Consider the following 25,943-nt stretch of genomic DNA (forward strand, 5'->3'; position numbering starts at 1 on the left):
GCTCATTTTTTTGTGCCCAAGTTAAACGCCTGCTGGGCTGTACAGATACTATTGTCTCTTTGTGCCTCTAAAGTCACTGAAGCTATGGAGGAATATTCACTATGAGGCCTCCTCGCATTAGATGTGAGAGACAAAGAGAACAAAAAAGATTAAGCTTTCTTGTAGCCGTGATGTTAATGTTTAACAGTTAAACATTTAAACACTTTCACAATAGGAAGTGAAACATCTACAGCTTAAAAGCTAACTATTCGAACTACAAAATTTTACATTACCTAGAAAACTCAGATAACGTAAATCAAGCAAAAGTCCCGCCTCTGTATATCCAAACGCTTCGGTTGCTCCGCCCCCTGTGGCGTATCGGCATTGTTTAATTTTCCACACTGAAGCCGACCAGGTCGTTGCAGACCTGCAGGCGTTAGGCTCATACTCAGGCCAGCACACACAGGCTGAATTTAGCGCGGGTGTGAGTATGCTTTTTTTTTTTTTTTTTTTTTTAAATGCAGTTTCAATTTCAGACTTAAAAATGTGATTATTTATAGTCTTTTTAAAATTTTCCTCTGGATGTGCCCTCACTCCACTTCCCTCTCTTACTTTCTTTTCTCTCTCCCTCGTTTGATCTTTGGCCTGTCTGTGTTTGCTCAGACCTTTTACAGTTCACTGTTGCATGAATGCACTCAAAAGCATGTGAGAGTGTGTGACTGTGTGAATGGGAGCGTAAGAATGCGTGCTTTCTGATAGGCAGGCTTCGGCAGTTTAATGATTTAACGTCGCTATCCTTCCTCCGTGTGAACTCTGTTGATAATAAGCCTCTAACGCATGTTTGTGTTTGTCTGTTCAGACCATCGAGACCCGTTGGGAACACCAGTGAAGCCATGCTGCTGTCTTCATCAGCTCGCGAGTCCTCGAAAAGGTAAAGACTGACATTAGAGCTGATTAAAAGTGTGCAATCTTGTGGCTTCGTTTCTTTTTTCTGTTTAAACTAATATTTCTCTAATATTCAAGGCAAATAAAGACCTTAACCACTGTGTCAGGCAAGTTGGTTGGCCAGCTGCTGTTTCAATAAATCACAGCTCCGAGTTGAAGTGTGAGGCAAACTGGGTGAAGTGAAAGCTTACTAGGTTGTTCTATTAGTAATTTCACATTAAAGGAATCATGAGTTAACAGAAATAAAGAGGCTGTTTTTAGCTGCGTGGATACACAGCAGAGGGTCTATACTGGTGACACAGGGCTCGATAGCATGAGCGCTTCACTTGCACGCAGTTAAAAATAGATGTGAACTCTTCACAGCGATTTAAGGGCTTGTGGTGGGTGAATAAAAACTAATACGAGATTCAGCCCAACTCGACGCCAGTAAAACGATGCTGTCATAGGTTAGTGAGAGTAGGAAGCAGGTGGAGAGGTGAAGGAGTCTGCAGTGTCTTTGATCTGACACTGTGAAAGAGCTGTTGAATTAAGTGCAAGTTAAAAGAAAAGTTTAGTTTTCCATTACTTTTACATTTATTACATTTCTTGTGAAGTTTCCTGCAAGCCGACAGTAGCCATCTCTGACACCACCATACAGGTGTATGTCTAAAACCAAAACACGTACTCCACTACATAGCTTGTAAGATTTTAGACCGTTATTATTTTGCAAGTAATGAAAAAATTGTGTATTTAAGTCTCTCGTCCTGTAAGAGTAAGAATAGGCTCTCGGCCTCGCAACAACCCTGAATTGGATAAGTGGAAAAAGATGGATGGAAAGATGATTTAATAGTTTTTAATGCTCGTTTGCAGCTCCTTATTTCCGTTCTTTACACGAAACTGCTCCAGTCAAAAGACATTTTAATAGTACAGAAATAATTGCTTACAAAACTTATCACAAATAAGGAAGAATCGATCAAAACACAAGGGAGAGAGAACACCGTAAACTAGGGCTGAACGATTATGGAAAATAATCTAATTGCGATTTTTTGCCCCAATATTGCGATTGCGATGCGATATGCGATTATTTTTTAAGGTCTTTGTCTTCTGTATTATTAAACAAAGACAAGCAATACATCATATAGTATGGCCAATACTATATTACATTAATTTTAAACTGTTCTTTCCTGGAAGACAGACCTCTGTTATGATGACATGAGGTGATGCATGAATTGATGACTGACATTTTTATTTAACTTCTTCAATCACAACAGTATATTTGAACATACACAATAGTTTATTTTTAGCTTACAAACATCTGAGCATAAAGTGCTGACAAGGAACCCTGGTGTAAACATTAAAATGAAAGTCAGTACAATGTGCAGATTGCAGAAATATACATAAACAAAATCAGTGGCTTTACCACACTCAGTTTTTCGACATCTGTGAACTACTAGACAGTCATTCAATTAAAAAATAATATTAAATAAATAAAACTAATAAATAAAAAATACACACATCTTACTGATCTCTGCAGTCAGTAACATTACACATAAAGTGCAAACATAATAGCAATTGTATAAACACACACACAAACACGCCTTTAAAGTTTAAAGGCGTGAAATTGGACGGTCTAGCCTTCTGAATCAGAAGGCTAGTTCTGATTAGCGTCACCGCTGTCTCGGTGGAGTTTAATAAACTCGGCCGTCTGCTTCTTGCTATCTAAAATATAACCAGACACTGGTGTAAATTCTCGACTGTCTCACACTTCTGTTTAATAAGTTTTCTGTTTGACGTTTAGTCAGCTGTGTGAAAACCAAGGAGGAACCCACCCGGGGGATTAATAAAGTTTTATTTTATCTAATCTAATAACTTTAATCTCAGCCAAACCGATTTACTCACGAACAAACAAAACACTGAAAAAAGCCCAACAATAACATTTTTAGGTTGTCTAAGTGACTTATATATTACGTTTAACCCGAGCAGCGAAACTCCGCGGTGATCTGAAAATGATGTGCCGGGAGTTGTGCCGTTCTCGGCCGCATCAGTAACCCTCGAGCTCCCGGCTAGCTGTCGAGCTGGTGGGTAGCAGACGCCTCTGAAAACGTCGAAGCACTTTTGCAAATATGGGATATCTTGATAAACCGAGCAGATATTTGATGTTTACACAACTACTTTCTCGCCTGAAAATATGTTAAAAGTTTATTTTGTGACCCAGAAAGATTAGTATGAGTAATTTTAAAACTTAGTAGCGGCCGCCATTGCTGGAAACTGGAGTTTGGCTGGGCCGCGCTATGACTTCTGGGATATGGTAGGCCACGAAGGACACACCCGACCCATCCTTCAAATTCGGGGAAAAGGAGGACGCATTTGTCGGCTACATTCGGAGGAGTCTACGAATTTGGACAGCCTTCGGCGCGTCGCTGTGACGTAATCGGTCTACAAATGCGGCCTCAGGAGGATGCAGCCCATGAATTTGGACATGTCCAGAGTATAATCGCAGCCTTTGCGGTTAGAAAATTGCACTTGATCATGTCGCGATATTATCGCAAATGCGATATATCGTTCAGCCCTACCGTAAACCAATCACACAGTGGACAGTGGTAACTTAAAGGATGCAAAGCTATTTAAAAAAACAGCTGAAGGGAAAAGTTGGTGCAGATTTAGGAATGCTAGCTTCTCCACCCTCTCTGGGTTTGTATACATGAAGGTGAGCCTCCACAGTGAATCAATATTTGGTATGAAAAAAAGAGTTCACAGAGGTTAATAAGGTTAATCAAAGAAGCCTCTGACAGAAGCCTCTGTCAGTGCGCCCCAGGGTGGCTGTGGCTACAATGTAGCTTGCCATCACCAGTGTGTGAATGTGTGTGTGAATGGGTGGATGACTGGATATGTAAAGCGCTTTGGGGTCCTTAGGGACTAGTAAAGCGCTATATAAATACAGGCCATTTACCATTTAAGTAATAATCAGTGGAAAAATGTGCCGTTAGAGGCGTGATTCACACTTCAGACTAAGCCTTATTCAATGTTTACTGATCCAACTTTCTTCTGATTGGCTGTCCCTCACAACCAGCTTTAAAAGGCAGAGGAGAGACGTCCATATTAGGGCTATCCCCTCTGTGACATCGTACATCGCCAGTATAAATAAATAAATGCAAACTTTATTTGTCACATACACAGTGCAACATTGTGAACATGCAGTGAAATGCTTGTGTCCTGAACTGCGGACAGGCTGCAGACATAGCCGCGCAGCTCCAGGGCTGGTTTTTAGCATGGGGGGTCTTACGACTACGCTATCCAGCTGCTGCAGTAGTTAAAAAAACTGTGTGAAACGAAGCTTTTCAAGCTGTCTGGTGGCTGAATGTCTGGCTTGTACATACACTGACCTCATGATTATTAGTCATGTTTAATATGAGCATCCAGCACTGGATTAATATGACAGAACAAGCAAAAAAGGCTCACTTTAAACTCTGGTGCGTTGGGTTCTTCTGAACTTCTTTTAGCATTTTATGGACCAAAAATGAACTAATAAGAAACATTGCATGTTAGTGAATAATTGAAATAATAAAAGATATTCATTGCATATAAAAATCTACATGCATTTTTCAGGTGTTATGAAAATATTCTTTCTTTTTACTCATATGCACATTTATTAAGAGAGATTTTGTGTTGACTTGAAGTTAAACTGATGTAATTCCTGTAAGACAGACTGTTATCTGATGCTGGCTGATTACTCTGCGTCTGTTTTGTGTCCGTCCAGCTTGGCAGCGGCTCAGCGAATGAACGAGGAGCATGCTCTGATCGCTGCGTATGTGAATCGCCTCCAGGGCAGCCCGCGGTGAGAAGGGAGGGAGGGGTGGTTACGTAAAGGAGTCAGGGAGGCAGTAAGGAGGAGGGCACCGTGCTGCACAGTTTAGCTGAAGCCAAGTGTAATACTGTAGTTTGCTATAGTTCTTATGAAGAGAGAAATCTGCAGCTACAGAATAACCTGTTAAATTAATGTGTTACTTCTTAGCTTTTAATTCAGTTTGTTTTCCTGTAATAATGATGATTTCCATTTGCCCAGGTTTTGTAATAACTTTTCTAATCTACAATAAAATCCTGTTTTGGATTTTTTTTTTTTTTTTTTTTTTTTTTTTTAATACTGCAATACAAGAAAATTACAGTTATGACTGCCTTACATTGGAAACAACACACAGATACATTTTTAAAATATCAATACAATACAATTTTATTTATATAGCACATTTAAAACCAAAGGCAGACCAAAGTGCTTCACAATAATGCAATAAGTCATTGTTATAAAACATTAACAAAGTACAAAAACAAGCATTAGTACTAATCCTAACAGGTGAGAAGCACTAATTAAACCAGGAGTGTGGGCTAAATAAAATAGATATCGGGCCTCAGTTCAGAGATGGGGTCAATTCAAAATATAGAATATTATCTAGGAGAATCAGGAATAATGCAGAAGTGTTTAATATCGGCCTAATATTTCCGTTAAAGGACAATTAGCAGTCTTGGAAGTGTGTCTCTGGCATTATAAAATACAGACCAAATAAAATTATGAAGTAATTCATTTATTTTTTAAATTCAGAAACCAGAAGGAGCAAAAGCTTCCTTCTTCCTGTAGTCTTCTGTTTTAGCTCTGAGGATTTTTTTCAACACAAGAAAAACATTGCCTGCTTTAAAATAAATAATCTGACACACACGCACACGGCAAATGGTTAAGTGTTGAGTGCTCATTCATACATTAACCTGCTAACAGTGTTATGAAAAATATTAAATTGCTTTTACATGTTTACAAAATAAGGTGAGACACCACAGGCAGAAAAAGCTATTTTATGTACTGTTATGCAAATATATGCTTGTTTAATGATATAATGCATCAGCAAACTATAATATAAAACCTGATCTGGGAGCTATCTTAATTTAACCCAGCAGAAAGCAGTTAATTAAAAAAGGTCCTCATATGCGGACACTAGGTTTATTTTACAGTACAACCAATAAAATGCTTGTTTAACAAAGTATAAAACACTTTATAGAGCAGAATGATGTATATGGTGCTAAAAAGCCAAAATGTCCCCACATCAGGATGTACAGTCTTGGTGTAAGTAATCACCTGGGGACGTTTACTGGTGATACTTATTAGTTAAAAATTTGCCCCGTTAATTGTGCTTCCTCCAATGCTTCCTGAAAAATTGGGTGTCCTCACCCTCTGAGCCATGCTTAGCTACAAACTCTGTAGTTTTTTTCCTGTCTGTGTTCAGAGCATTTCATTCTTACACAGATGGTGAAAAGAGGTGTTTTCCTAAAAGTATTTTCTGAGAGATAAAGAGATGCAGAGAGACACAGATTTTACCACATTTATGTACTTAAATGGGTTATTTCTGAAAACTTAAAAGTGATCATATTTACCTGCATTAAATTCATGCGTCATGCTCTTTGCTGGTTTAAATACAGTTTTACACTAGACTCAGTAAATTAGAGATTTCCTGTGTTTCAGTGTTGACAGCCCCAGCAGGCAAGACGACGAGCACAAACTGATCGCTCGCTACACCACACGACTGGCAGAGACCGAAGGCACAGGAGTGAGTCGAGCGCATCTCCTCTAAGCCTTTAACTTTAATAGTGCATATGCATGCATATGCTCCGACTACACGGGGATCTTGTTCTGGTTTGTACATGAAACCCATCAACCGTTTGCTTGTGTTTTAGGTGATCCCGACGCGGAGCATCAACTTTGACGCGAACAAACAGAAGAGGGAGCTCATTGCTCAGCTGGAGTCTAAAAACAGGTAGAAATATGTGAACAGGAGCGAGGTGGAGAATTTAACTTGTTGGGGGGGGAAAAACTTTCGAGCTTAAGGTCTCATAAAATATACAAATAAAAAAAGATGTAATTATTTAAAGATATAAGGTTAATATATGAGAGCGAAATCAATAAAAAGTGACAGAAAGAAGCTGAATGGTTTGTGGTCGTATATTTGATTAACCGTTACCAAGTAATTACTTTAAAGGGGGCATGATCAGTTTTTACAGTTTGTTCTTTCACAATAAAAGCACTGTTTGTGTGAACATCTGTGGTCTGGCTGTTAGCTTGTTTGTTTTTTACTCTCTAAATTAAACTTGTGCATCATTACAAAAAAAGATTCCTCTAAAGCCTGCTGAAGTTCGCCATCTTGCCCCGCTTATTTACAGGCTGTTCATTCCTAAAATACTGTGGTATCAGGCTTCAGCTGACCCGTGTGATTTTCATTTCCCAGAGAGATCTTGGCAGAGATCAAACGTCTCCGTGCAGAGCATGACGCAGCGTGCCAGACCAGCCCGGAGAAGAGCAGCACCAACCCGACTCTGCTGGCCGAGCTCCGTCTGCTCAGGTGAACGCAGTTCCTTTGAGACCTGCTGTTTCTGTACAGAAAATATACATATAATAGTTAAAATGTACATCTTTTAACTTTGTCAGTCACACCCACAGAAAATATGTTTCACAAACAATCGCTTTTTCGCTCGCTGCGCTATAGTTTCCGGATTTTGCCACACCGCCGCGGTCAGAATTGGCGAGAAAACTTGCCGTGTTGCTCTGTGGCGCAGAGGGAGAGTTCTTTATGGCAGATGGTACCAACAGATGGTGGAGTTCACAAAAACACCAAAGAAGGAATCCCTTCCAACGCACTTATTGCGGTTTTCAGTAAAAACAAGTCCTTCAAGCAGAGGAGAGGAACTTGAAAGTGATGGAAACTGCCTGGCTTTGACGTAAACGATAACATTTCTGCCCTGAAAGATGTTAGTCAGGCATTTTTTCCAGCATGTTATGGAAATTTAAATATGTAATAATAATAATAATAGTAATAGATTGCATATAGATGTAGCGCTTATCGTGAACCTTACAATTCCATTATTCATTCACTCTCACATTCACACACTGGTGGAGGCAGCTACAGTTGCAGCCACAGCTGCCCTGGGGCAGACTGACAGAAGAGAGGCTGTCATATCGCGCCATCGGCCCCTCTGGCCAACACCAGTAGGCGATAGGTGAAGTGTCTTGCCCAAGGACACAACGACCGAGACAGACAGAGCAGGGGATTGAACCAGCAACCTTCCGGTTACAAGATGAGTTTCCCAACCCCCTGAACCACGGTCGAATATTTTAAAAGTGTATATTTTAAAGTGTGAAACAGAGCTGTTATATTAGATTTTTAGTTTTTATTCCAGTTTTCACGCTAACATACCTGATAAAACAGCCACATGGCGGCAGTAGAGTAAACATTTTTCAGATTCAGCACCGAAGAGCCCATCTTTTCTATTTTGTTTCTGTTTGTCTGGGGTTTTCTACTTCCTCCTGGTGGCCATGATTCCAAATGAGGTAAAATCTCTCCAAATTTAAAATAGTATGAGGTAGTCTTGCAGTGAAGTTAACATAGTGCTTTTTCTAGTGTTTCCTCTTACTGAAAACCTGCATTCTTTCTGATGGCCAATTTTTCAGAATTCTCCATCTTCTTTCGTAATCTTTTTTCCAGTTCGGGTCACAGGGAGCTGGAGGCTATTCCAGCTGTTACAGGATGAGATTAGGGTTAAAAAAAAAAGAAGAAAATGTCACCCAGTGCAAAGTGAATCTGCCAGCAATTTTCCCTCTTGCCCTTGGTCTGGTTTTATGAGTCACTAGTTTCCAGTCTTACTGAATGCACCGTGGTGATCATTCTGTAAATTATGGTATCCGTTAGTCAAAAAGGAGGGTAAGGTAGGGCACGCTTTAGACTGTCGCAGGGTCCTCCGGTTCAGTCACAACCACCCCTTGTTCATAATGACAGCGGTGAAAATGCTCTTCAGGACAGGACTTAATGAATAAATGGTTGACCACACCAGCTATGTCCAACTAGAGTTAATTTGGTACCCATCTTCATGTCTTAACAAGCCTGTAATCAGTAATATTACTGTCTTCGTAATCTCTTTCGTGTTTCCGCTACAGACTCAGAGCTAGATATTGTTACTGGAGAAAACTGCTAAGCTATATCTTAAATAATACAGATAAAGTGGCGTTTCTGAGGTTGTTGGCGAACTTGTTGGCTAGCTTGCGGGTAAAGCGTTACTCTGGGATAACAATAAAACAAAACTCTATTTACTGAATGAGTCAGACTCTTGTTTTCATTTGTTTATTTACTCATTTATCTTGCCACGTGAAGGGAAGCCAGGAAAGAAAGACGAGCTCTGCTTTCGCTTTAATGTCTCATCCAGACCGCATACTGTTTGGTGGGAAAAGATTGTGAATGTTAAACTCTATGCCTGCTGTTAAAGCTTTGTTTCCAGAAAGCCCTGCTGCTGCAGAGCATTTTATCAGTATTTTGAGTGCACTTTTGTGTATATATTCATCTTAATTTGAAGTCCTCAAACAGACTTGGTGTTTCTCTCCCTGCCATCTTACAAAACATTGAGGATTTCTGACTAAAAGTTCACGTAATCTAGCTGGTTTTTTCCCTGGAAAGGCTCTCCTACATGCTCTTCAATAACATCTCTCCTCTCTTATTCATCTATTTATTAACCTCATCACACAGCTGCTTCTGCAGATTGTTTTAGCACTTCAGGACTGTGAATCTAATCTCTTGTTTTTCTTCCATGTTGCATTTCTGATCTTCTCCACATTTTGGGACTTAAATCTATTTTTACTCCAGCTCCTGTCTTCAGCAAGCCTTTGTAATGTATGTGTGTGTGTGTGTGTGTGTGTGTGTGTGTGTGTGTGTGTGTGTGTGTGTGTGTGTGTGTGTGTGTGTGTGTGTGTGTGTGTGTGTGTTCGTGTTCCAGACAGAGGAAAGACGAACTGGAGCAGAGGATGTCGTCGCTGCAGGAGAGCAGGAGGGAGCTGATGGTGCAGCTGGAAGGACTGATGAAGCTGCTCAAGGTGACACACACACACACACACACACACACACACACACACACACACACACACACACACACACACACACACACACACACACACACACTGATTTAAATCTCCAGCAGTTTGTATTTTCTCACACTAGAGGGCAAAGCCTCCCTTGCTCCTCAAACCCCCCTCTTTCTGTCCTTGCAGTAACAAGCCTCATTTTCCCCTCTGATGTTTCTTCCTCTATGACTTTTCTGGCTCTCATTGTGTCTGACCTCTTGTTTTCCATTCTTCTTTTCCGCCCTCTTTGTTTTCCGGCTGCCCATGTTGTGGTCCCTGTAGGATGAGGAACAGCGACAGGCAGTAAGTCCATACCTTTTTGTTGGAAACACTGAAGTAACTGTGGGATTCAGTCCTTATTAGTCACCTGAAATATCACATGCAATCAAAAAGTCAAATCAAAAACAGGCCTGTACATGATTTAAATGTGGCTGATCGCGCCTTCAGAGCGCTCTCCATGTGCATCACTGCAGTTATTTTTCTGGCGATCCCTGTCACGATGCTTCCGCCACACAAACCCAGTCTTTAAACTTTAAAGTCATTTCGGGGAAGAGGAAAAAAAATCACGGAAAGTAGGGCAGGAGGTGAGCAAAGATTGAAAACCTCTTCACGACAGAAAAGAAACCAAAACACTCCCTTTTCCTGCACACTTGCACAACAATCAGCTGACTTCAGTTCATGTGCAGGGAGGAAAATAGCTGAGCGGATGAGCAGCGATTTGGACGTTACTTTTATTTTCAGCGCATAAAAAGGCCCAGAGTGTCATGGTAAAGTGCAAACTACAATCACACCAGAAACAACAGCCGCTAAGGTGACTCATGACTCTTTGCAAGCACTTGCACAGGCAACATGCTAACACAAAGCAAGTGAACAACTCTGGAAACACAGTGACGTTAGAGTGAGTGTGTTTGTGATGACTCCAGTCAAGCAAAGCCTGGTTTTTAACCTGAACCATCCATTTCTAAGTGTGCCTGTTTTTGTAATACTCTGGTCTCGTTTTCATCCTCGTCGTTTAAGTTAATAATTAACTTCTTCTATTTTATGCCACTTATAGGCAATCTACGTCCTAACTTACGACGTACCTGGAAACTCTGTTTAATCCTATGCCATAACCTGACCTTCACCTCCTGAGAAATATTACTATATTTTGGGTCGACGCGACCTCATGCCATTCAAATGACTTGAATGGTGCGGAAGGTTGTGATGTAGGGTTAAAACTGGTTTCCGGTTAGAACGTAGATTTACCGCAGAAGTCTAAATCAAGCTTAAGCAGGTCACCTGGGACGTGCCTGGAGGCATCCTGTTCAGATGCCCAAGCCATGTCAGCTGGTTCTAGTAATTAATTGTTATCCAAACTAAAAGGTTAAGTTAGATAAGTCCACACACTGGACGTATATTCAAGCAAAATGCAAAAGGTGTGATCTTGTAATCTAAAACCTTCTCGAAGTAACATTAACCAGCTCTGATAACTCCTCTCATCTTGTAGGCGCAGGCAGCCGGCTCTTCTCATTCCTCTCCCTCTCGGCCGAGCCCGTCAGCCGTCCGCTCTGTAGGTGCTGTACCCTCCCAGGCACACATGTATCCTCCTCAGGACTCCCTCGCTGGGGTGGGAGGTGATGTACAAGAGGCTTTTGCTCAAGGTAGGACTCATTTCTCTCCCACATGGCAACCTTAAAAAAAAAAAAAAAAAAAGAGTCTTGTAGTTTGCCTTCTTTGATATTAAAGGCTTATGTTTGAGGGAGTTTTTGTTTAGTTAGACGGCTGAGACAAAGTACAGTGGGTCTGATGTTTTGAGTGAAGCATTTTCAGGTCTAAAAACACTTTTTTCAGCTGTTTGAGGGAAGCTTCTGCTAGGATTTTGGTCTGGGCCGAAAAGCCTTGCATGTGGTTTCACTGCATGTCTGAGCAGCTCTACAAATTCCCTGTTAAGACTTTGAATCATATGAAGTAGTGCATGCTTGAGAACATACTCTGCTTAGCTGCTTTTCTAAAAGCACGACGTGGAAATGGATGCCTCACGGTAGCGCTTAAAAAAATATTGCCAGTTTTAATGCTCGTCAGGATTGTTACGTCGTAATTCCAGCTGTGTTTACCACATTTATTTATTGAACCTCTTGTCAGCTACAGGCACAAACAGTAGTTTCCAGGCTGTGTTTTGGATTAGTCTCACCTGATTAACAGTTCACCGTAAAACCTTCTAATATAAACCACTTGACAGAAATAAATTCTTAAACTGATGTTTAAAATGGAGCTATTATGCGTTTCCTTGCTTTCTGTCATATATAGACTGTTACACTGATGGATGCTCATAATAGGGGTAGCCAGAGGTATGAAATAATCAGCATATATGCAAGTGGTCCCTGTGACCCATAGCCTGAGGCCTCGAACTGTTGTAAAAACCCAGACTCAGACAGTTTTTTTTCCAACCTGTGCATCTGTATGACATCACAGGGGATCTCCTTAATATGGCGGCACTTCCTACAGATTTATGGGATTCATGTGGCATGCATGCAAGCACCGCAAGATTAGATGTACATATGCTTTTTTTTAAGTTAATTATCATTTAATGGTTTATATAGTTTCTCCTCTGGAAATACTTTTATTTGCAGCTAATAAAAAAAACTGAGAAATATCAGTTGTCTGAGATCAGTGTAGCAAGCAAGTTCTGGTTCATGTGATCCTGCAGCGAGTTTCTGGAGCAGAACAAGATGGTGGCATTGGAGGCTGTCCATGACAGCAGCGACCTTTTTATTTTGGTCGCCGGGTTTTGAGTTGCTTTGTAATTTTTTGTATTTATTAAGTGTTTTGTGGTTGGATTCTTTAACTTCATTACTTTTAGTTTGGTTTTATTTTTGAGTCTCTTGCTGTTCTTTTACTATTTTTGTCAAAATGCTGGGTCATTTTGATCCAGCTTTTTGAGTTCTTATGTTTTGGTTTGATTTTGTATTATGGGTTATATTCTGATTCCCTTGTTGTGCTTTGTTGATCATTATTATAAATCTATGTTTCAGTTTATTCTGGTTAAGGGTTTAGTTCTCATGTTTTCTTCTTGTGCCCTGGTGTTTAGTATAGGTTTAGTTCAGTGTCAAGTCTGTGTCTTTGTGAATTGTTTCCCGTTTTATTTTGAAGGTTTATGTCTTATGTCAGTGTTTCTAGTTTCACTTCCTCTGTCTTGTTAGGTAAAATTTCTCCCGGCTGTGTTCCCACCTGTTCGTCATTCCTTGATGTGTATTTATAGTGTGTGTCCTCCAGTGTTCAGCGTCGTGTCGTACCCTCAGATTTGCCTGTGTGTTTCCGGTCTCAGCTTTCATTGTTCGGTTTATGCTTTTGTTCTTTGCCAGCAAGAAAGCTGTGGTTTCTCCTCCTGCCCGCACACAGAGCCCTGACAATTTTGTCTCTAGTATTGTTTAGTTTTGGTATTTTTATTTTTATTTTTTATAAGAATTAGTCTTTCCTGTTCCTCTGTTGGTGTTTGTGTTAGGATTTACATCTGTATTCTGTTACTTTGGAGGTTTGCTTTCTCTCGAGTCCTGTGTCCACTGATTGTCTTCACCTGTGTCTTGTTATCTCATTGAGGTTGTTCCTACTCAGCTCTTTGTGCATAAATAGTTCGGTCTGCCTGTTTGTCCTCGTCAAATCTTTTTTTAACCTTCTGTCTTTGTGTCCTTCCCTATAACGAGAAGGGATATGCCCCGCATATGGACGTAGAAATTACTTCCATTTGTCGGCAGATCAAACTGAAATTGGTTTGACTGATTGATCAGGCATTCTTGGTGTGTGTTCGGTGTCCTGACTGCTGCAATTCCAGCAGTGTGAAAGAGACTCGGCAGCAAGTCAGAATCCTCAATAAAGGCATTTTATACATTTTCTCATTCATCAAATAAATACACGCACTTTGCCGTCACAATGCCACACACAGTTTGCACTTTATTCACTAATTATGCAAAACTATAAGTCGGTTAATTTTCAGAAGAAATTAACTGAGCATAAGACAAATAAGGATTATTTTGAGCTGTGAATTATGCAAAGCTGTTGTAGTAGAGACTAAGAATAAAAGTGCAAAGACGAAAATGAGCTTAACAGGTTCCTCATTACCTAAAAATTGGAGGAAAAACATTTAAATCTCTTGTATTTAAGCACACCAGCATCACAAATCTCAAACTGGCCTCAAAGTGCTTTTTCACACGTCTGCTCTGCTCGCATTTCAGCCCCTTTTTATTCTTTTCCATCATCATTTAAACAGCTCTTTTCATTCACACCAGATTATATGCTGCTGCCACAGCGAGACAGAGTAACAGCACAAATAATCAGGGAACAACAAAACTGTCTAATTACTGTAAATACAAGTGCTGGATAAAATAATGATTGTTTTCTTTGCTCCAGGCCCAAGGAGAAACCTGAGAAACGACCTCCTGGTTGCAGCCGACTCCATCACCAACACCGTGTCCTCGTTGGTCAAAGAGCTTCACTCAGGTTCACACAAACAGAAACGCACTCCTTTTGTTGTAGTTTTGCGTGCAAAGCTGTTAAACATGGACAAGAAATTAGATTTTTAAAACCAAGTCTTCACATTTTTCTACAATAACGTCACTTTTTACTGTCTCCTCTGAGCAGATGACAGTCGGGAGGAGGAGGAGAGATTGCTGAATGGGAAGGAAAGAGGTACAGTATTGTTACCTACATTTTTTTTTAATTGCATTTATGCTGTTTTGAATCGCTTAATTGGCTAACAAAACCTGTATATATGTTAAGTGCAATTACTGAAGGAATCATACAGCTAAATTGACTGATTTAATTATTTCTACTTGATTCAAAATGTTCTTTTTATATTTGGTTATATTATTTTTAAAGTGTTCTCAATATCCTGAAAAGGTATGATTATAATAACAGTATTTAACCAGGGATTATTCTTGCAAAAGTTGATAAAAATGTAGGTTTTCAAGTCTTCAGAAGCTTTCCTTGTTGTTTTTGTAGCACCACGAGACCCAGGGTGGTCATTATGTTGTGGGATTTATGTGGCGTCTGTTTGTGTAGTGCTTCGGATATGCATGGCGAGTGCCTGTGGCAGTTAAACCAGCATAAAATGCTTCGGAGTTGCATGTTTCCTACAAAAAGCCAAGAACACGTAGGCCGATGTTGAGTGAGGCAGAATGCTGATTGGTTGAAAAGTTGGCTTGAATAGTAAAGTTTGGAGTTCTTATCTTTATGAAGATCTTATCACAAAGCAGTCACGCCTTGGTCCCTGTGACTGTAATGACCCGCGCCTCGATCTACTATGAAGATCTTATCTACACGAAGCTTCTTAAGTTATAAAGACTGATGGAGACTGATGTGACTTATCCGGATACATTCAAAAACAGTGTTTTTGTCTGAAAACGGTCCGCATCTACACTATCGTTTTCAGTCGTTTCAGCTCAGTTGTTCATGCACACTGGAACGACTGAAGCACTTAGGTTCCTGTATTGCGCATGCGTGAAACGTAATATTCTTCGACCTGCGTTGTTTCTGTCTGCCGTTTATTTACTTTACGACTCTTTGAAACGTCGCAGCAAAATGTAGAGGAAAGTTTTTTAAATCGACTTACAATGAGGTGGAGTTGTTGCTGTGACTATAACGACCCAAACCTTTGATTCACACCTTATCTCATGTCACCCTTAACGATTATGTTGACAGTGACCGCGAGGACAACCTCAACTAGGGGTAAACTTTTGGGACTCCTCTCTCTCTCTTTACTCCTGAGAGGTGAAACGTCTTCATGAACCAAAAAGAAATCCAGGTTCTGTAAAATGCCCGAATTTGCATAAAGTTGCAAGTTTTTCTTTTACAGTGCGGCAAATTTTGTCTTTTAAAAATTTAGAGGCGGACACACTTTCTTAATGGCGCTCATTTTCAGACAATAACTAGATGTTGGAAGAGTACTTGCGCCACATCAGAAGCTTCTATTTTTGTAGAAGCGATTTCTGTGCCGCTTCATGCCTAAAATCAAAATTTTAGTGGCTCATGGTGCTGTTACGCCTGTACGAGCCACAGAAAGAAGAATAGAACTAGAACTAGAAAGCGAAAATTTCTGAAGAAATTTTAAGTGTGCCTATGCCGCCGCTAATCAGTATAGTTTGCCATTCAAACGGCTACAGAGAGCAAAACTCAGCAGAGCAGCCATTCTCCACCATGAACTATGGTAAAACCAAACACCGCTCGCGCCTCACAGATGACATCTTACGGTTTTGTGTAAAGATGAGGTGACTTCGTACAGCCCCAATTTGTAGACGCTGTGCGCAGAGGTTCATAAGCAGACCCGACAATGTTTGCATGAACACACTTTGAAGCATTACGTTATGGACCACTTTTCACACATAGTTGCTGTACCCACACAGCCGGCTGTAGCTTTTCATCTCATAGCCCGACACATACACACAAAAAAAAAAAAAAAAAAAGCAGAGAGAGCACAGACTTTACACCTGAGAGGCGTGATTGCAGATGCCGCTGAGGTGGGTCCACCTCCCCTGCAGCGGCACTGCAGACCACGCCCTGCCACACACATCAAACACGTAAAATAAATATTTATGCACTTTTCATTCACTTTTTGTTTTTTGTTATTTTTACACAGTGTTCTGAATGATTAACAATGGTCTACAGCCAATCTTGTGTATTATTATACAAACTTTGGTTGTAAGATTCAGATAACTATTTAATAAAAGCTAAATATTTTATATGAGAGTAAGAAAGAAAAGTATATCTTTGTCTCATACTCTCATCAGACAATACATGAACCTCTCAATAAACAAAATATATGCTCGGCTTAAATGACAAACCGCTATTTTACACAGTGGAACACTTATTTTTAAACAAAACCAATGCAGTTCGCCACTGACAGTGCTTACCTTTGCACATCACAGTAAACACTGAACCAAGATGGCGCCCACGCGAACGAGAAATCTGAACTACGGTGTCCTGCAGAGGACAAATGGTCAAAATTGCTAAAATTTACAACATATATGCAGCTCAACAGCGACACCTTGTGACTTATTCCAGTCACTACCTTACATATACATAACGTCTTACCTGACATTCAGTTCACCGGACACTCATACTGAATCACCAGCCCATATAAATGAAAAATAAGTCCAGCAGCCAACCAAGAGTCATCACAAAGACTAGGGGTGACACGACAGCGTGAGCGGGCCTGGGTGTCAGCCAGCCCAGCCTGGGTGTCAGCCAGCCCGACCTGGGTGGCAGCCAAGCCGCACTAGCCAGCTAGCCGGCTAGCTGCCATGCGGCGGTGAAACGAGAGCGTGAGCCGGCCTGGGTATCAGTCAGCCCGGCCTAGGTGTCAGCCAAGCCGCCCTAGCCAGCTAGCTGCCATGCGGCGCTAGCAGTAAAATCGTGAGAGATATGGGACTTCTTGATAAAATATGGGACTTCTTGATAAAACGAGCAGATATTTGAAGTTTACACCCCTACATTCTCGCCTGAAAATAGGGGAGGCTGTCATAAAGTTCAAAATCAGTAACTTAGCGCGCACAGCTGTATAGAAACTCCGTCGTGCTAGCTAGCACGCAGTACAGTTATTGTAACTGTCAGCACAACGAAAATAAACTACACCTAAACTCGGTTTATATCTGACCCAAATAGAGTGCAGTTAATAACGTCTTACCTGAAATTCAGTTCACCAGCCGCCTGCTTCTCCTGCATTGGGTTTCCCTTATCCACGATTGAGCTCCGCGTTAGCCACCACCGGTCGATTGGTGTTTCTTTCCCGCATACGAGGGGAAGAGACATATACCGGTGGCTAACGCGGAGCTAGCTAGCCACCGGTATATGAACAACTCAGTTATTTTTTCCACATCGACCAGCATCATCGGCCCATATAAACGAAAAATAAGTCCAGCTAAGACAAAGACTGTTTGCGGAGCGATCGGGGGTGAAAGGAGTTAGAGACGCCTCACTGAAAGCCAAGCCTGGGTGCTTTTGAGCGAAGCGGCGCTAGCTAGCCGGCTAGCCGGCCGGCCAAACTAGCTAGCCAGCTAGCAGCAACATCGTGAGAAATCTGTTGCTAATATGGGATGTTTTGACAAAACGAGCAGATATTTGACGTTTACACACCTACATTCTCACCTGAAAACCGGTCGATCGGCGGCCGCCTCACATGTTTCTTTCCCCACATATGAGGGGAAAGAGACACATACCGGTGGCTAGCTAGCTCCGCGTTAGCCACCACCAAACAACTCAGTTTTTCATCATCGGCCCATATAAACGAAAAATAAGTCCAGTGTGAAACAGTCGCTTGGCGAGCGATCGGGTGGTTTAGCGAGTGTCAGCCTCTTAAGTTTAAGACAAGCCCGGCTGCTTTTTAAGCGACGCGGCGCAAGCTACCCAGCTAGCGTCAGTACACAGGAACTACTTCCGGTAGTTATACAAAATAAAAGCGTCCACAGGGACACAGCGGCCGCCTCGCATTACTCCCGACATACCACTAGAGTGAGCCAGCACACCACAAATGAAGTTTTCTTGTTCTCCATTCATTTCAATGGGAAAAAACTTGCATTAAAATATTCATATTTAAAAAACTATAGAAGTAATAAACACCAAAAGTCATAGCAACTCATTCCAGCTCCAGCCGCACACAATGATATATCATATGTAAACCTTGTCTCAAAACTGTGGGGCGAGTTAAGGTCCAAAATTTCAGGCGGAAAAAGAATAATAATAATAATAATAATAATAATAATAAATCCGAGCAATAGTAATAAGTGTGCCTTCGCATAGGCACACTTAATTACTAGAATAGAATCTAGTTTTTAAAAAATCCTTCTATAAAAATCATGATTTATACTTGCTCTACAGCTCCTTAGAGACCCATTCATTCTGTACTATCTTAAAGTTCAAACAGTGGGAGTTCCCTGCAGGGGCTGAACTTGAACAACCAACTTGAGCACATAAATCTTCGATCCACTTATTTCTGACACTGCCCCCTGGTGATTGTATACAGGCACAGCATGCAAACGCGGGCCTGCATAGCTCTCTTCCTTTGGGGCCTGTATTCATGCTGGTAACCTCACATAAATCCCAGCGGTGCTTTTACATAACTCCAATCCGAACAATTTTAACAAGCCACAAAACTGAAAACACATGCTTGTCTGGAAAAAGGCCTTTAATCTGCAGTAATGCATCGTATTTTATCATCTGCTCATATGGTTTGTATAGAAAATCAGAGTAGCTGTGTTTTACAGTTGAGTTAAGTGGAAGGAAAAGGGCGATATTTCCTTCTGAAACGTGCCTGGAAATTGGATGTAATAAAGGATTATGTGTATTTATTTGCACAACTGTTAAACGGGTGCAAACAGCTGATCTGTGCAGAGGAAAGGAAATTTTGTTGAAAAATGTTACCAAGATAATTTAATCATGATATAGTAGTGCAGCACTATTATGTCTTCTAGTGAAATACAGCCAGCATTAGCAATTCCAGATATAAGATAGTAAGCTCTGCTCTGTTTCTCGACTTTTTCTGATGATGATAGAGCCAAATCTGATTTGTGGATCGCATCGCTGTCTCTCTGCTTACACTTTAAATCCGCTCGTGCTCGCAGCTTTTCCTGTTCGCCTTCTCCTCTCCAGGTGCGCCGTAGCAAGCTTCGTTAGCATGCCGTCTCATTAGCCATGCTTTATGGAGCCCCTCCTCTTTATGAGGGGACCGCCTGCGGAGGAGAAGTGGCGAAACTACTTCCTGGTCTCGGCCTGAGCGCTCGTTAGAGTACTAACCTGTGATAATAATCCAAACCCCCCCTCCCCTACAGACAGACGAACAGGAGGCCACAGTTAAGTCTTGGAGGATAAATAAAACTACTGCATTAGAGCTGCCTACAATAGAGTTTTTGTCTCTGGAGTTAATTTGTGTGGCACCTGCTAAGTAAGGGCTTCTTTTATGTTTCTGTGCTAGGAGCTGCTCTGCTTCTTATTACAGGTTCTGGCAGGAACCTTTAGCACTTGTTTTAGCCTCAGACTGCTCTGCTGTGCACTAATGAATTGTTCTCTCTCTCTCTTTCTCTGTGTGTTTAGCAAGTTAAAATGCTGACAGGACACAATGTTAAAAGTAAGTATTTTCATGCATTTCCTCTTATTAATTGCATGATAATCAGAACTACTCTAGAGCAGAAGAACAGGGCTGTGTAGGCAGTTTTTCAAACTCAGTCCGGCGTCCTCTAAAAAAGGAAATGTAAGGAAAGGCAAGAAAGATGCTGCGTTCATGTTTTATGGGGGAAAACGGGTTGATTTGATGACTCAATCGAGCTGTTTATGTGTTTGAACTTGTTTGCACAGGCCTCCAAATGGCTTGTTTCTGGTTCCTCGCGGTCAGCTTTGTGAGGTTTTTAATTTTGCTTCATGCAGAAGCAATCAAAGAGGCAAACACACCCCAGTGTTCGACAGGAAGGTGCCGCTTCAGAAAACAAATCAAGCAGTTCTGAGGAAAAACCTTGTGTGCGGCAAACAAAATCCTCCTACAGGAGCAGTTTTGGTTTTCAAATCTTATTTTTAGTTCATGTTCAGCTGTTAACTAAAAGAAGCGACACAAATCAAGGTTATTGCATTTGAAATTAGGTCACAGATTTTTATTTGTTTTAAACAAAATCATATATTTTTTTTATCCAATGAGATTTTTTTTGTGTGTGTCTGAATCATAAATCATCTAATTTCATAGTAACAAACAACAGCTTAAGGATATGTTTTATTCTAGGAATCCATTTTTTAAGTTTGGGGTTTAACAAATTAAAAATGGTGCCTTGGTGGCTTTTAGGCTAAATTAAGTAGAAGTTTGGTACTCTGTTCTCCTTCCAAGAGTCAAATGACAAGATTGCATTAACATAAAAAATACCTGTTGTGTATAAACTGAAAATGAACAAAACAGCTGCTCAGCTGGATATGGTTGACACTTACTGTAGGTGCCCTTCTTGTCATATTACCTGATTTTCATGCTCGACATCATGCTTGCGAGGTTTGGAGCGTGCATTTGTGAGCCATCAAAATTTACGCACACATTTGTAAACCTTTGTGAGACTAGTTACACACGATCACACACCAGGAGTTTATTCCTGACCCAAGTCTGCATGTTGACGCACACCAACGAATGGTTTAGCAGATTGTAATTGGTTAACATAAACAGATGAATCACGGCCGAACAGATTAAAGAGCATAAAGTGATAACGTGTGTCAGCGCTTTACCGTTCCTACATGCCTCGGTAACTTTTCATTGGTTGGCCTGTCCCTCAGGTGGAGTCATGTTTCATCACGGCCAAAGAAGACTGACTGAGTACATCTTCAGATATTCGTTTTTAGCCGACGGGGAGGGGAAGAGCTCCTCTTCCCAATCAACCAATCACGATGCTGGACACCAAACGGCCGCTGGGTCACTACTGATGTATAGATGTGATTCTGTGTGCGTCTGTTCACTGTGATTTTACTTTTGTTTTGATTATTTTTGATTTGATCACGCATAGCTAAATGAGGAATCTGAAACCTACTGATCTGTACTGTAGCATGTGTGTGCGCTCAGCATTTTTCTTTTTTTTTTTCTTTTTTAAGCCACGAGTAAGGTTCGAGTAAGTGAGAAGAAAGATGTTTGTAAAGGTGTAAAGAGCATGAAGGCTTCAGGATGAGGAAGGAGATAAAGCATGTAACATATGAGGTGGAGGAAGAGGAGAAGTCAAAGACTAGAGGCGAGCTGTAAAGTTTTAAGATTTGGCACTGTGTGCTTAGTATTTATTGCTTTAATTTGTTGAGGTTTTTGCCATTTATTCTTCCGGTTTGATTGTTTTTGTGTGTACGAGTGTCGTCGGGTCCTGCTGAGACGATAAGCTTTAATGGGATGTCTACTGCTGCGTCAAGTCCGGCAGAGTGGAGAGTTAAAGTCCTGGTGTCTAAAAACACAGGCTGTATGTAGAAGATGGGCATCGTGTCACAACTTTCTTCCATTGTACAAAATCTAGAAAATATTGTGGAAAAGTGGAAAATCTTCAGCTTATGGCTTTCTAGTTCAGCATTATTTGCGGCTGCTCTCTCTGCTCTGTCTAGATGGCTGAAAAGTTCCAACTTCACAGCAGAAATAAGCATGTTTACAGCCTCTTTTATTCTCTATAGCAACCATACCCATTTAAGACAGCTGTACATGGGGTACCATTTCAATAAAGCACCTACTTGAACTATATTGAGCCTTTCAGTTTGGTGTTATTGGGGGCATTTTTATGCACTGATAACCTTGCTTGCTGTGCTGTTAACTGTGCTAAAAGCCTGTGCAAAGAAACCTGTGCTCCAGCTTTAGCAAGTGAAGTTCTAGTATTCTAAATAGCAGGTATGAGTCTTTAAATTGCCCCCGTACAGTCTGTGGATACAGTGCACCATCTCATCTGAATATGGTGACTTCTAGCTCCAAAAAAATGAAGATGAAGATGGCTCAAATGCAAAAAAACACAAGGCTTAAGAACCGCTTCCGTGTCTCTGAACTGATTTGCTGCCTGATCTTGATCACAAATCAAATCCCTCAGAGACTGCTGCATGTTGTCCATCTTTCTATACAGTCTGTATGTGAAACCTGCCGGTAATGATAACAGCTCAGGGTGTTCAGGCCTCCCTGTGTATCCTGGTACTGCAGTGTGTGTAACTTCAACAGGGTCAATTTTACTAAAGAGTAGCAAAGTTGGAAATACTTACACCCACCAAATGAACAGTTAAACATATCAACAGTTTTGAGCAGTTTTGCTGGACTTTTCTGTAGCTTTTTGCTTTTCCGTGTGAAAATCTGAATACTTTCACATCATCAAGATGAAGTCTGCCTCTTATGAAGGGTTATAAGTGCTTTGATTTAAGTCAGAAAGTTTGAGAAGACATATATGCTCTGACTGAACCACACAGGAAACTGTTTTTACTTTAACTTTACTTCAAACCAAAGACATCAGAAGGGATTTATTTAAAATATTCAAAACAATCCAATCCTTTGCTACTTTTTACTGCCTTTTAGAGCTTCCTCCAAAATGCAGGGGATTTGCAGGAGTCGAACTTCTCCGCCCATCAACCCCAAAAATTATGTCTGTATTCAAATCCAAAGAGATTTTATTTTATCCGCAGCATGTTTTTAAACACCTGTACAGGTTGTTGGTTTGCTCTCTTTACTGTTTTGTACGTTTTCAGATCGGTTTCCCTCCCTTTCATCAGCCCTCCAGGTTGTTTGACTGACTTACTGCGACTGGGATTATCACTTTTCGAGTCTGCCAAATGATTGACTGACTGTGTGAGTGAGTTAATAAATACATGAGCTCACGTTTCGTTGCGTGTATGTGTGTGTGAGAAAGTAAGTAAGTGAGTGAGAGAAATTGAGTGCGACAGGTCAGGCGCGTCCTGACATGAAGCTGTAAACACCTTCAGCTCTGCGCCTGCTGGAGCTGATGGTGTGAGTGATAAGTGTGCATCTGTGTTTGATCTGCAATAAATAGTATTTAACATCAAACTAGGAGTTTCTTTGGTCTCTGTGTGCGCTGGTCTTGATCTCTGGAGGACGAGCAAGGCTCCAAAGTGTATATATAATTACCTCTTCCATGATCTCAGCCCTCGATTCCCCTTCTGGTCTTCTATGCAGCGCAGTTTGGCCAAACAAACATATCTAATGTAATAAATCTGTAAAACAAGCTGGAGACCGCAGTCCGCTGTATTCTTGGAAAGTGATCCATTTGTAAAATTCCTTGACTTCCCTCATCTGGTTTACAGCTTTTCTAAATCCTGTGGATATTGCAGCAACTCACTGAGAACCACCAGAAAAATAAACTATAGGCCAGAGAAACCTGAGAAGTGAGGTGTATGGAGAAGAGTGTTTTTAATCATTCACATGAAGTTTTGGGTCATTAGGAAAACAAAGGCATCATCTATTTTAGACTAGATGACCCAGTAACCTAAAAAATATACACACCAATTTAGGATTTCAGGGCAAAATAAAATGGAGAAGAATATTCCGATCTTTGGTTTATCCAGAAGCACTGCAAAAATTCTTTAATATAGTATTTTAATATATTTTGTGCATGCGTTGGATGAGGAGACCAGCAGACATCAATAATAATCGATATCAAGTCAGATATAGAATTAGAAAGAGACGTTTAGGTGCAGGTGGGTTAGAAAACTAGGTGTAAATTAAGCAGACTTTATTAATGCCATATTGGGGAAATGCAGACATCACAGCAGCACAAGTGTCAAAAAAACGTGAATTGGAATTAAATGAGAAAAATGAATAAATAAAAAACATAGTGTACAAATACAAAAACCAAAAAACCTATAAAAGAGTCATTTGTACTTTACAAACAGTTGCGATATACAGCCCTGTGGGGATGCTGAAGCATGTAAAATATTTACTCTAAAACTATGTTAATCTGACTCTTGCTGCATTATGCTGTTGCTATAAAAATAAAAGCTCCTTTAGCTCCTGTTAAGGTTCAAAATTGAGGAAGGAGAGTACAAACCACCCATGGTCCAGAAGGTCTTGGTCAAACAATGATTTTAATGACTACACACGTGTGGGAAGAACACTCTGTACGCCGACAGCAAGTGATCTCCGACTTACTAAAGCACAAACAATTATTTTATAACATCAGGGTTTGTTTACTGACGCCCCTTCATGCGTCACCGATACATTTTATACATAGATCAGATGAACACCACAATGACTTTTCACCCAGAAGATCATCTTCTATTTTCATGGCTGGTACTTTCCGTTCTTGTCTTAAAGTGAATTGTTCCTCTTTCTTGTCGAGACATAACTAATCTCTCCTCTAAATAAGTCTAACTAATGTGTGTGTATGTGTTGACCTCACATGCTCTTTGTGTCACCTCTTAACTGTCTGTGTCTCGTCCTCAAATGCTCTTTCTCAATTCACCTGTTGCACTTCTGACCTTTCACTAGACCAGAGGCTCACTGAGACTATGTGTATGTCTTCTACTAAATAAATGTTTTAACCAAGAACCTCTACTAAAACCTTAATATAAACTGGCCTGATATAAGTGTTTTGTAAGCATGTATTGCAATTCCTTCTATGTTCTAGTTTTCCCTCAGCATGTATCACCTGAACAGTCACGTCAGTGAAGCTTAAGACCTTTAAAGAACCTGAACATCAACTCAAATAAGCACAGATATGCAATATGTATAAAATAGTTATAACTGCACCTGGAATACAAAATTAATATAATAACTTGTATGCATAAACATCTTAAGGCCATCTTAAAGCTATCTGTTACATTGTTAAAGCCTCGTCTTAGCCTGCTGCTCAAAATAACTTTCACTTCTGCAAAACTCTCCAAGCCTGTTTCCTGTCCTGTTACTTTTAGCCTTTCTGAAAGACACACTGTTCAACCCCTGAATGCAATATAAACTCCAGATTATATTATTAATGCAATGGTAATAATGATGATTATTTAACAATAGCAGTAAAATAATTTCCCTGCTCCACACTCCCTGAAAAAAACCTTTACATTTAACTGAATACTATGAAGGCCACAGGCTGAAAGTAATAAAGCTGTTCTTTACACTACAAGTGTTGTTGGAGCATCAACCTCTTCAGATGCTTTAGATGCTGATAACATTAAAATATTCTGTTAAACAAGCCCAGTATTTGGAGTCTTACTGAAGTAAATGTGTTGCAAGTAGAAGGAACTCTTATTAAAGGGGCTTTAAAGAGTGCCATATTTATCCTGTTACTGGACTGGTTTATGTGTCAACATTTATCAGGCAATAACCCCAGATTAGATCTAAAATCAAACTAGCTTCCATTTACATTTATAGGAAAATGAGAAATCGTACACCTTCCTCTCTTGAGAACAGGAAGGCTGCGCAGAGGGTAATTAACACTGCCTGAGAAATCACTGGTTGCCCTCTTCCACCGCTGGAAGCCATCGCCAGCTCCTCCTGTCTCATGAAAACCAGGGCCCATCACAGGTGACCCCTCCCACCTCGCCCACCACCTGTTTGACCTGCTGCCCTCTGGTTGTCGCCTCAGGTCAATCAGGTCCCACACCTCCAGACTCACTAACAGCTTCTTCCCCTGGGCCATTTGGACTGTCAACAAACACTACCCCTACCAAAAAAAAAGAG

At 40.7% G+C, this 25,943-nt stretch overlaps 1 protein-coding gene across 4 annotated transcripts in view; it reads left to right on the forward strand.

Moving 5' to 3' along the window:
* Nucleotides 1-23,401, forward strand: part of LOC308396772 (dystrobrevin beta-like) — a 48,613-nt gene extending 25,212 nt beyond the window's left edge. For 3 of the 4 annotated variants that reach the window (XM_080882323.1, XM_080882324.1, XM_080882322.1), the window contains 12 exons: nucleotides 839-910; nucleotides 4,661-4,738; nucleotides 6,407-6,491; nucleotides 6,619-6,698; nucleotides 7,167-7,280; nucleotides 9,700-9,796; nucleotides 10,106-10,126; nucleotides 11,310-11,463; nucleotides 14,207-14,296; nucleotides 14,438-14,485; nucleotides 19,880-19,913; nucleotides 21,089-23,401. In XM_080882323.1, the coding sequence (XP_080738449.1) occupies nucleotides 839-910; nucleotides 4,661-4,738; nucleotides 6,407-6,491; nucleotides 6,619-6,698; nucleotides 7,167-7,280; nucleotides 9,700-9,796; nucleotides 10,106-10,126; nucleotides 11,310-11,463; nucleotides 14,207-14,296; nucleotides 14,438-14,485; nucleotides 19,880-19,887 (847 nt within the window). In that variant the 3' untranslated portion in view covers nucleotides 19,888-19,913; nucleotides 21,089-23,401. The remainder of the gene's footprint in view (nucleotides 1-838; nucleotides 911-4,660; nucleotides 4,739-6,406; nucleotides 6,492-6,618; nucleotides 6,699-7,166; nucleotides 7,281-9,699; nucleotides 9,797-10,105; nucleotides 10,127-11,309; nucleotides 11,464-14,206; nucleotides 14,297-14,437; nucleotides 14,486-19,879; nucleotides 19,914-21,088) is intronic. The other variant, XM_080882325.1, reaches the window with a different exon arrangement.
* The last annotated feature ends 2,542 nt before the right edge of the window (nucleotides 23,402-25,943 follow it).

Source organism: Rhamphochromis sp. 'chilingali' (genome assembly GCF_963969265.1).
Source record: "Rhamphochromis sp. 'chilingali' genome assembly, chromosome: 5".
NCBI classification, from domain to species: Eukaryota; Metazoa; Chordata; class Actinopteri; order Cichliformes; family Cichlidae; genus Rhamphochromis; species Rhamphochromis sp. 'chilingali'.